The 12,527-nt window shown below is 31.9% G+C and overlaps 1 protein-coding gene across 1 annotated transcript in view; it reads right to left on the reverse strand.

Moving 5' to 3' along the window:
- The window catches only part of LOC132543535 (cilia- and flagella-associated protein 61-like), a 48,219-nt gene that overhangs the window by 30,229 nt on the left and 5,463 nt on the right, over positions 1-12,527 (reverse strand). Inside the window, exons 10-22 of the mRNA XM_060207052.1 lie at positions 12,417-12,525; positions 11,924-11,994; positions 11,349-11,475; positions 7,804-7,881; positions 7,078-7,215; positions 6,271-6,339; positions 4,692-4,871; positions 3,991-4,067; positions 3,088-3,530; positions 2,508-2,623; positions 1,778-1,957; positions 1,449-1,497; positions 397-566 (exon numbers count right to left, since the gene is read on the reverse strand). Coding sequence (XP_060063035.1) covers positions 397-566; positions 1,449-1,497; positions 1,778-1,957; positions 2,508-2,623; positions 3,088-3,530; positions 3,991-4,067; positions 4,692-4,871; positions 6,271-6,339; positions 7,078-7,215; positions 7,804-7,881; positions 11,349-11,475; positions 11,924-11,994; positions 12,417-12,525 — 1,807 coding nt within the window. The remainder of the gene's footprint in view (positions 1-396; positions 567-1,448; positions 1,498-1,777; positions 1,958-2,507; positions 2,624-3,087; positions 3,531-3,990; positions 4,068-4,691; positions 4,872-6,270; positions 6,340-7,077; positions 7,216-7,803; positions 7,882-11,348; positions 11,476-11,923; positions 11,995-12,416; positions 12,526-12,527) is intronic.

A 12,527-nucleotide genomic window follows, 5' to 3' on the forward strand; every position in this document is an offset into this window, starting at 1 on the left:
CATTGTCAGAATGTTCAACAATTATTCAGCAATCATGCTGAAGTACATACCAAAGTATTTTAAAACACGAAAAAGAAAATATCTCGCTCTATCATCACAGCTGAAGAAAGATGTTTACTTTCTAACTCACATAGTATGTCTAGATATTTCTTCATTCGTCTTAACAGCTGAAAATTAAATATCACTCAACTCAAACTGAAAAGAAACTTCAAACCAAATCTGAGACAGAAATACTTCAGGATGGATGAATGGATGACACTTTGAAACTATACCATGTGATGGTTTATTGATAAAATACAGTTTATATGAAGTAGTTCTCTCACCAGCAATTAAAATGAAACTAGGTAAAGTATCTGAATAGTTGTCACACAGAGGTACTTTAAAATCATAACTTACATGGATGCCGACTTCTTTGGAGTTGAAATTGGCGTGTGTCCACTGTTCCGCGTGATATTTACGCTGGTATTTTGTCAACGTACCAGCACCACGGATAGCAACGTCATTTGTATGGAATGCTGCATCAATCACCAGTTTACCATCGTATACAAGGCAAGCGTCATTGATAGCTGTAACACAGAAAAACAATAACATATTTAACAGTAAAATCACTGTATACTATATGCGATAGAAGTTTTCAAATACTCCGCTTGTATATACATCTATATTTGAGTCTTGACAAATATTTCACACTTTGAATAGGAAGACCATAACAGAATATCATTGAAAATTTTCAGATATGCACTTATTCAAAGTCAGGATTTAAATAGCTCCAGAGACACATCTTGGAACTTTTCCTTCAGGTTGGTAATCTATGTGATATATGTTCTTATAACCAGTTCAAAAATTTAGTGAGACATTTTGACGACTACACTGTTGTCACCGTTATGAAAGAAATGATCATTGTGAAGCATATTTACACTTAGGTATATAGTGAGGTGAGAAGTTATGCTATTTTTCTGTATACAGGAATGCCAAACTATAGACATGCACAAAATTGCCGTGAAATGACAGAGACGACCATGTAATATTGACCCTGGGAAAGTAAACAAGTAGACTATATCTAATAAAGCTAAATAAAGTCATGAAATCAAACAAGTTACAAACAGTTGTAAATGCAACCCAAGAAAACATCTTAAACATTTCATACCACAAGTTTCTTCTTATTATTTACACAAAAAGAGGTAAATACTAGAAATAAAATCATTTTTTCTAAAAAAAAAACTAAACACTACAGACCACACATACCACACATACCACACCACACATATCACACATACCACACATACCACACCACACATATCACACATACCACACATACCACACATTACCAGAATTTTAAATCCAATTTAATATCTCATATTAACTACATGTATTTTTGCAACACCATGGAATCAACACGGCCATCAAATAAAACAAGTTTTCAGTACAACAAAGTATCACCTACTTACCTCTGAATGAGTCTGTGTCTACCGAGGCTTTGTAGTAAGCAAAGAATGCCTGCAAGAAGAATGAAATAATTTCCATTTATAAAAGTTGTTCTGAAGATGGACTTAATTTCGCTCATCAATTTTTTAAAAAAATATGTCTTTACAATTAACAGAAATGCCAAAGCTTTTCAAGATGGACTCAAAAAATTTAATTTACTGAAAAAAAAAATCATTTAAACAAAAAGAGGAATTTATTCCAACACTGCATTTCAGTTATTGATTTCTTTATTTTATGAACAATAACATTTTTTTAAAAAAATGCTAATTCTACAGTCAATGTTAGCACATACCCCACATTCAAGAATAAGAGGTTCTTTCTTGGAAGTAAAGCTCGCTGAGGTTATCTCCCCTATCTCACCACTACCATCATTCCACTGGGCAAGATAATACCCAGAATACACTTGGACACCAGCTTCTTTCATTGTTTTAAGGATTGTCTCATCAAGTGTGGGATTATTGAAGCAGGTTGTCTGTAAACCAAACACAAAATGTGGACATTTTCACATGAAAAGAAGAGCATCCCTGATCTTGGACAAATATACTAAATTGAAGACACACCTTTCTAAAGAAAAAAGTTTATCTGCCAAGATCAAAAATATTACTTGTTTCTGCTTTGTACTCCATCACCTGGATATACAACTCAAACTGATGAAAAGACCTACTTGTTGTGTAATCTGATATTATATCTAAAATCAGCAGAAAAAAATGCCACTCATTTAAGTCATTGTTAATTAATTTTCTCTAAATTGTTATGACATAGCCAATATCTATTATTTACAAGTTACTGTGAAGATGATAATATCTTTATCATAAACTGGTTGATATTCAAATAAGATTGAAAACTTTTTTAATTTAAGTATAATGAAACCAAAGAATAGACAGGAAGTTAAAGGTACACAACAAAAACATTTATCCAACCAGCACTGCTGCTTCACTTGTTTTCAAGTAACTTTTAGAATTTTCTCAATTAAAAAAAGCTGACTTAATCTATGCAGACTTTCTGGAAGCACATGTGGTTACCTGATAAGCAGCAGTAGGTTCCACTAGAGAGATCCTTTCTCCTGCGACGCCCATTGTAAGGAGGGACTGTACACAACAATACGCATCCAGAGTCCCGCCGTAAATAACAACCTTCCCTGAAAGATGAAGGGTTTCAATGAAACCTTATTCTTTAAAAAATAACAAATTTTAACATGTTTAATAAATTTACCCCACAAAAAAACATCTTCATATCTGATGTGTTAAACTGATTTTGCTTCATTTTTGTTAATCTCCACACTAACGGTGGACCATTTACATAGTGACATATTTGGCATATACTATTTTATTAAACCTTGAATTCATTGGTTATGAAAACAAACCACACATTTAAAAAAAAAAAACACATGAAAATTGGCGACAAACAATTATTTGATATCCCAGTATAGTATGTCATTTTTAGTAAGAAAACAAAGAAAGATAAGTAAAATTTTGAACCCAAAATCTGATACATTCTCATTTTCTTTTATCATAAAACATATCAATAAATATTACATATAATAACAAGATAAATTTATTTAAGAAATTAACTTCTGATATGTTTACAAAATGTTGAACCTACGACATGACTTGAGGAGGCTGTTTTCTATCCAGTACAGAGCTACTGCAGCATCATACTCATCATTAACCAGGAACAAATTCTTGGGTTGTGCCTTCAAATATCTCCTATCAGGGGAGTTGGGGAGATCTGCATTGGTAGCGCCTCCATCAATATCAGCCTCTGTGGGGGCAGGGATCTGATACTGTTCCCCCGTACACAGAATGAGATGGTCGTAAGGAACATTTGTACTGTTTTCAACAATCACATTTTTCTTCTTTCTGTCGATGGCTGTCATTTTCCCGTAGACGACATTGACCCAGGTTCGCAGAGAGGTCTTTGAGAACTCATTCTGATTGTAACAAAAGCTGTTTCCGAGCATCTGATCACGAACCTCATCAGGCGCCATTTCACCGGGGAGGCCGTGTGGCGAAATCAAGGTCAGGTTATGAAATCTCAGGTGAGGGCTATTCAGAAAAAAAATATATTATTTTGGCAGAAATAATGAAACTGACCATATTTTTCTAAGTCACTTTTACTTTTCAAAGCACCTAATTTTTGGAAAAGCTATAATAAGAACGACTCAAAAGTACCAATATTTACACTGTTTCTTGTCATCTTGTAAACCTTAAAAGTGTAATTTCTTCCCACAGATTTTTTTGCAGAATATTTCTGCTAAAACTCCTTTTCTATGACTCTTGCTGATTGCGTTATTTGTTTTACAAGTAATTTACCCAGAAAGCCAGGTCAACCAACTTCTTTTACAGGTTTGTTATATGTGAAGGTTTTATGTTACAATCTTTTTCAACTATACCAAATTAACTGATAATAAATTAACCTTTAAATTAAGTTTCCGATTCCAAAAAATCACAATAAAGCCCATATCGTTCTTTGATGAGTTGATTGAACAAGGTATACTTTACTTACCTATATGCCAGTGTCTCTAGGAATGCTATACCAACGTTAGAGGCTCCAACAACCACGATCCTGGCGTTAATTGTCACCTGGAAGACACCAAATCATAAACACTGACAAGAAAAACTCCAAACTAGATTTTTTTTAAAAATTTTAAAAATCGGTAATTTATTTTTTTCCCCCTCAGAATAATTTAAACCACGAACCAAAATTTATATTTTAAACTTCACAAAAGCCTCAGTTTTCCTGAGAGCAGACTTAGCTGATGTGTTTAACAATACAAGAAATACTAAACAGCCATGTTTAAATGTTTCTATGCTTGTCAGAGACATACACAGATCTTCAATTTCAACAATAAAACTTATTACTGTATTTATCAAACAATAAGCCCATGCCTGTTAGTGTCACTGCCTGGTAATAAGCCCATCCCTTGATTTTCAATTTGAGTTGGTCTCCTAGGCTTATTTAGGGTCATATATTCAGTAACCAACCTTCTGATGTAGACTGTTTCTACACTGTTCCATGAATCCAACAAAACATCACCAATATAAAACATATTTTAAACCATTAGTTCATTAGTCTTTATTTTCAACTGATTTTTTCATTTTACAGTTTGCAGAGTTTCATTAAAAACATTTATACACTATGTAACTTACTGTATAGATAGATGATGGTTTAAAGGGTCTGAGATCTGACATTCTTCATTACTATACCTTTGGCTCCATGACAAGTTTCCTGTTGATATGGTTAAGGGCGTATGGTTCTCTGTCTGCCAACACTCTCTCAGAGGGAGCGTTGATTCCCAATTTTTCTACGGGATAGATAATTTGTCGACGAGACCGTACTGGTACCATGTCATTCAAACAACAAACAAGTGAGTGTTTCTCTACAATCTACAACAGAATAGGCAAGAAAACCATCAAACAATATCATAGCTACAAAAATCAAACAACAAACAAGCGATTGTTTCTCTACAATCTACAACAAAATAGGCAAGAAAATAATGTTAGCCATCAAACAATATCATAGCTACAAAAATCTCTCTATAAATGACTTGGTACCAAGACTAAATAGATTTTTTCTTCTAGACAGATCCACATAAACAAACATGCCCTGTGTTAATGGATTTACCTGTTTGTCAGTATATGGAGGTACAGCGAGGTGTACAGACATGTCTTGTTTCTGTGTGAATGATTTACCTGTTTGTCAGTATATGGAGGTACAGCGAGGTGTACAGACATGTCTTGCCTCTGTGTTAATGATTTACCTGTTTGTCAGTATATGGAGGTACAGCGAGGTGTACAGACATGTCTTGTCTCTGTGTGAATGATTTACCTGTTTGTCAGTATATGGAGGATACAGCAGGAAGTACAGAAATGTCTTGTCTCTGTGTTAATGATTTATCTGTTTGTCAGTATATGGAGGTACAGTGAGGTGTACAGACATGTCTTGTCTCTGTGTTAATGATTTACCTGTTTGTCAGCATACGGAGGATACAGTGAGGTGTACAGACATGTCTTGTCTCTGTGTTAATGATTTACCTGTTTGTCAGTATATGGAGGATACAGCGAGGTGTACAGACATGTCTTGTCTCTGTGTTAATGATTTACCTGTTTGTCAGTATATGGAGGTACAGTGAGGTGTACACACGTCTTGTCTCTGTGTTAATGATTTACCTGTTTGTCAGTATATGGAGGACACAGCAGGAAGTACAGAAATGTCTTGTCTCTGTGTTAATGATTTACCTGTTTGTCAGTATATGGAGGTACAGTGAGGTGTACAGACATGTCTTGTCTCTGTGTTAATGATTTACCTGTTTGTCAGCATACGGAGGATACAGTGAGGTGTACAGACATGTCTTGTCTCTGTGTTAATGATTTACCTGTTTGTCAGTATATGGAGGATACAGCGAGGTGTACAGACATGTCTTGTCTCTGTGTTAATGATTTACCTGTTTGTCAGTATATGGAGGTACAGTGAGGTGTACACACGTCTTGTCTCTGTGTTAATGATTTACCTGTTTGTCAGTATATGGAGGTACAGTGAGGTGTACAGACATGTCTTGTCTCTGTGTTAATGATTTACCTGTTTGTCAGTATATGGAGGATACAGCGAGGTGTACAGACATGTCTTGTCTCTGTGTTAATGATTTACCTGTTTGTCAGTATATGGAGGATACAGTGAGGTGTACAGACATGTCTTGTCTCTGTGTTAATGATTTACCTGTTTGTCAGTATATTGAGGATACAGGGGGTAGTACAGACACGTCTTGTCTCTGTGTGAATGATTTACCTCTTTGTCAGTATATTGAGGATACAGGGGGTAGTACAGACACGTCTTGTGACCCTGTCTAAGGACTTCCTGTAAACAGAAAGAATAACTACATCAACTAAGATCTTTTTTTCCTAATAAACTTATAAATAATATGTAAAACAAAGTCAAACTATAGATTATTTCAGATATAAAAACAAATATAATTTGTGTACTTTTTTTATTAAAATAATGTTTGAAGTCAGCAGTGCCTAAATTACATGGATGTAGATATCTTTGTTTATTTGTTTTTACAGGACAAAGATCATACATTTGCAATGTCTTCCAACTTGGAAACACATCGTGTTGCTACTAGATCCTTAAAAAGAAGATGAAGATGGACAGACATTTATCATTTTATTCTTGTGTTCTTAGGGGAGTTTATTATGGTAAGAAATTATTGAGATGAAGAAGATTTTGTGATAATTCCTTGCAAATAAATATTATAATACACATGCTATATGTTATACAATATTGTATAAAAGTGCATTTATAGCAAACTTAGGTTACTTTTATGATAACAATTTATGATAATAAGCTTACAATAAGCCCAGGCTAAGGGTTTAAATCATGATGGATGGGCTTATCATCAGACAATGTTGGTTTTTCTTCTGAACAGCAGTAGATATGGGTGGTCTAATCATTTGCAGTTGTGCTGGATATGAATTCCATCAGATTTAGTTTCCGTTTCAAGCAAGGATGTCAAGCCCACAACTAGCAGTACTCACATCACACAAGTGTGGGATGGTTTCACAAGGATCTTAAACAACAGACAGAAAAAGAGCTTACCTTGATGAAGTGCTTGGAGAGATGACAAAAAATGGGATTAACTGCAAAGTGATGAAGATGGCCATGCTCCTCTCGCTTGTGATGGTTGAAGTATATGAAGTCTTCAATGTTGTAATGAGAACGTATGTACTCAATGTCCTGTCAAAGACATAACAGTTATTACAATGAAGGCCGTCAACTTTTACAAAAAAAGGAAAAGATCTGACAGGTGAATTAGTACCATTTGTGTCCCTTGAGAACGAATTTCTACGTCAGAATTGCCAGCATCTTGTTTGTGACATAGATTCAATTAATCTACTGGAAGCAATAGTTCAAATAAAACAAGATTTACAAATAAAAGAAATTTCAGGGGTTATTTTTATAAAATTGTCACAACTTTTAATATGAACAAATCACTAGAGATCCCTGGCTAACAATCCTTACACTCAACTGATCAAATGAAACAGATTTTCTCTCTAGTCAAGCAGCTAGTGTATAGCAGCTAGTATTTACCAGGGTTACGAGCAAAATTTTAAAATGCCAAATATGGCTCTTACTAAAATGCCAAAAGCAAACATATAGCTAAATAAGTGTGGAAGAAATGTTCACACCATGTAACTTCTGAAAATTATATTGAGGTGAACAGTGAGTTGGCATGGATATTCAAAGTGCAGCTTGTCAAGTTTTCAGAATTAAGTCATCCCCAAGGTGTCTTATAAAAATTTTGTGACGTGATGCTTTACAAACCTCTTCTTTTCTTATTATGGCTGTTCCAACAATCTGACCTTGACATTCAGCAACAAAAGCTTGAATTTCCATACCATCCTGTAGATAAGAAAACAAACAAAACCTGTTTACAGAAAACAGTATCATTATTTGAGAAGTTTGTGTGAATCGACAGAATTACCCCATAAAAAAAAAATAATCAAATTGGAAATTTTATACAATTGATCGATCTTGACAACATTTATAAAACAATTTAAAACTGTCTTATGATTCAAACCGACAGGTCCGAGATGCCTTTTTTATGTATTTATACATAATGTACAAACAAAACAATAAAAACCGCTTCATTTAAACAAAGAGAAAAAAGAAAGCTCATAAATGACATCAAACATTACAAAAACCTTTTCCCCGCAACAACAAAAGCTTCACACACCATGTTGGTTTAGTTGCTAATTTAAAATAATCCTTTTTAAACTTCATATTAATGGTGGGTTTGGTTTGACTTTTTAAAAAATATAATGAATTCAATATTATCACAACTTAAAAGAACACAAAATTAAAAAATAAATAAACAACAACAAATTTAATAAACATACATGTAGATACATGTGTGATGATCTTCTTGTAAATTTTGTTTTAACTGTCAATTCTATCACAGCATTTTTTTTATATATGTATTGAAAATTCACTGGTTGTTTTTATTAAAAATTTAAGAATTTCTCAAAAAAAAGCAGCTACACATTTTGATACTCCCAAATGTAAACCAAAATCCCATCTTCAATAAATGAAGTTTACGTTAGGTAACTGAATATGTACAATTCCTTGTTGGACTAATTATCATATTCACTTTATATCATAAGTAATATTAGAAAAAAAAAATCTACTAAGATATCAATTTGCCAATAACATATTTTACTTCTTTTTCAAAATAATAAGCACTTTACAACATATTTACAAAATATATCCAATATTTTCTGCAAAAATATAAAACTTTTTGCCTTTCATATTTAACTCATCTTTTTACAAAAGTTTTCTAAAATTTTTTAATTTGTCTGCAAAAACAAACTGATATGAATAAGTGGGATATTGTATTCATACCATGTTTTAAGTTTGTTGTTTTATTTCAAGAACAAAATATGTTTAAATCAAAACCATACGAAAAATTTGCATTCCACAGGGTATGCACTATTGACTAGAGTAGTTAATGAAATGTTATAGGTCGACATCAACCAATCAGCAAACTCGCGTACTTACTTTTCCCATGTCAGTTTGCAAGAACTAGGTTGTATAATAATGATTATGTAGGTTAAAGTTAAAAATAGATTCAATGGAGATTCTGAAGCCAATGGAATTATAGTCAAGCAAGGTTTTAATACTGAGTACAGAAGTTATATCACAAATAATTTTCTTATTTTCAAAAGACATTTTTTCCTTCAAAGTTCAAAAACTCTATCACTAACCATGACATAGCTGATATATAGAAAAGAATCCCAAAGCTGTTTCAACGAATGAAATTTCATTCCTTCTCGAGAACAATCCCCCAAAATATATTGAGATACATGTACCATCAAATCTATTTCATTGATTGTCTCCTCGATGATGTACTGTTTGCAATTCCAGAACAATGAATGCTGGTTTGAATGTCACATTTATTTATGTTCAAAAGAATTCAAGTAGAATTAAAAAGAAGAATATAACATGTACTATATTCTTGTGACATTTCATTGTGTAATCTGAGTGTGGATTACTAACAGTCAGAAACTACAAAATATGTATATAATATATAGCAAATATAACTAGAATATGTAGATATATAGATATATACACAGAATATGTAGATATATAGATATATACACAGAATATGTAGATATATAGATATATACACAGAATATGTAGATATATAGATATATACACAGAATATATAGATATATACACAGAATATGTAGATATATAGATAGATACACAGAATATGTAGATATATAGATATATACACAGAATATGATATAGATATATAGATATATACACAGAATATGTAGATATATAGATATATACACAGAATATATAGATATATACACAGAATATGATATATAGATATATAGATAGATATATACACAGAATATGTAGATATATAGATAGATACACAGAATATGTAGATATATAGATAGATACACAGAATATATAGATATATACACAGAATATGTAGATATATATATAGATAGATACACAGAATATGTAGATATATAGATAGATACACAGAATATGTAGATATATAGATAGATACACAGAATATGTAGATATATAGATAGATACACAGAATATGTAGATATATACACAGAATATGTAGATATATAGATAGATATATAGATATATAGATACACAGAATATGTAGATATATAGATAGATACACAGAATATGTAGATATATAGATAGATACACAGAATATGATATATAGATATATAGATATATACACAGAATATGTAGATATATAGATAGATACACAGAATATGTAGATATATAGATAGATACACAGAATATGTAGATATATAGATAGATACACAGAATATGTAGATATATACACAGAATATGTAGATATATAGATAGATACACAGAATATGTAGATATATAGATAGATACACAGAATATGTAGATATATAGATAGATACACAGATATATATAGATAGATATATACACAGAATATGTAGATATATAGATAGATACACAGAATATGTAGATATATAGATACATACACAGAATATGTAGATATATAGATAGATACACAGAATATGTAGATATATAGATAGATACACAGAATATGTAGATATATAGATAGATACACAGAATATGTAGATATATAGATAGATACACAGAATATGTAGATATATAGATAGATACACAGAATATATAGATATATACACAGAATATGTAGATATATAGATAGATACACAGAATATGTAGATATATAGATAGATACACAGAATATGTAGATATATAGATAGATACACAGAATATGTAGATATATAGATAGATACACAGAATATGTAGATATATACACAGAATATGTAGATATATAGATAGATACACAGAATATGTAGATATATAGATACATACACAGAATATGTAGATATATAGATATATACACAGAATATGTAGATATATAGATAGATACACAGAATATGTAGATATATATATAGATATATAGATACACAGAATATGTAGATATATAGAATATGTAGATATATAGATAGATACACAGAATATGTAGATATATATATACACAGAATATGTAGATATATATAGATACACAGATATATATGTAGATATATAGATACATACACAGAATATGTAGATATATAGATAGATACACAGAATATGTAGATATATAGATAGATACACAGAATATGTAGATATATAGATACACAGAATATGTAGATATATAGATAGATACACAGAATATGTAGACATATAGATAGATACACAGAATATGTAGACATATAGATAGATACACAGAATATGTAGATATATAGATAGATACATAGAATATGTAGATATGTAGAATATGTTTGTACCTCGTCTCTGCGGGCCTGGTTGTATTGTTTCAGGTCAGCCATCAGGTTTTCGTGGAGGTTGACAGTTTTCACAAGTTTCTCCACTCCTGCTGTATCTTTTGTACAAGCTGGGCGCACAAGGAAATCCCTGACAAAGTCAAGTGGAGTGCGGTGTTAATTTGTGAAATTCACAATGAACATTACATATTCATCGTCATCTTATCACACAAATTCACATTAAGTATATTTAAAACATTCATGGTCAAAGAAAAGATCATTTGGGTCAATAAATAATGGATATAAAAAGAGGGCTGACTTGAAAAGGAACAGACAAAATCAAAGGTAGAAGGATATCAATACAGTGGAATCTGTCTAAAGCGGACACTTCTGGGAACAAATAATTTGGCCTGTGTGTAGAGAGTTCTGGATTGTTAAGAGTACATCATTATAATATTGTCTGAATTGGGACTTAATTATTTAACCAGATTGTGCAGATATCTGGATTGCACAGAGTCCAGTTTAGACAGAGTCCACTGTATATGGCTAGTTAAGCGAGATGTACAATAATTTGTATATAGAGACAGGGATACACCTACTTCATCAGTCCAGATCTGTGGAAAACATACAACTCCTGCGACAGAGTGCTCGGACAGCGTGGCGTCACCCTCTAGAAACATAATATCAGTATATGATAATACATGGAAAGAAAGGACATAGTAACAACATCACAGTAAACAGTACTATATATGACTTCAATAAATGTTTTGACATAACAATACATTTATCAGGAGACTGTTTATTATCCTTCCACACCAGAACATGTAATCAAAGAGGATTTCTGAGTTTTCCATCAAATTTATTTATCATCACATCTTTCACTTGTACCATATTCTTCTGTAGTGGTTTTTTTTTCTTATCTTTCGACAATTAAATTAAATAAATGAAATTTTGTCTTACTCATTTAATGTTTGTCTAATCGTGCATTGAAATATCATTAAAATAAAGCAGATTATAAATTTTTAATTTCCCATTCGTAAAATAATCATGAAAAAATAAAATCCAAGATGGCTGACAGGACTTTCAACTTACCACAAATCCTTGAAGAAGAGGAAACTCCGGAACAAGGTGGGGAACAGTAATCACGCAAAAGTCAAAATTGGGAAACAGGGAGAATGCCTTAGTCAGGAAATCTGAAGATCT

Source organism: Ylistrum balloti, unplaced genomic scaffold, assembly GCF_031769215.1.
Source record: "Ylistrum balloti isolate Yb309-2 unplaced genomic scaffold, AGI_CSIRO_Ybal_v1 Utg369758, whole genome shotgun sequence".
NCBI lineage: Eukaryota > Metazoa > Mollusca > Bivalvia > Pectinida > Pectinidae > Ylistrum > Ylistrum balloti.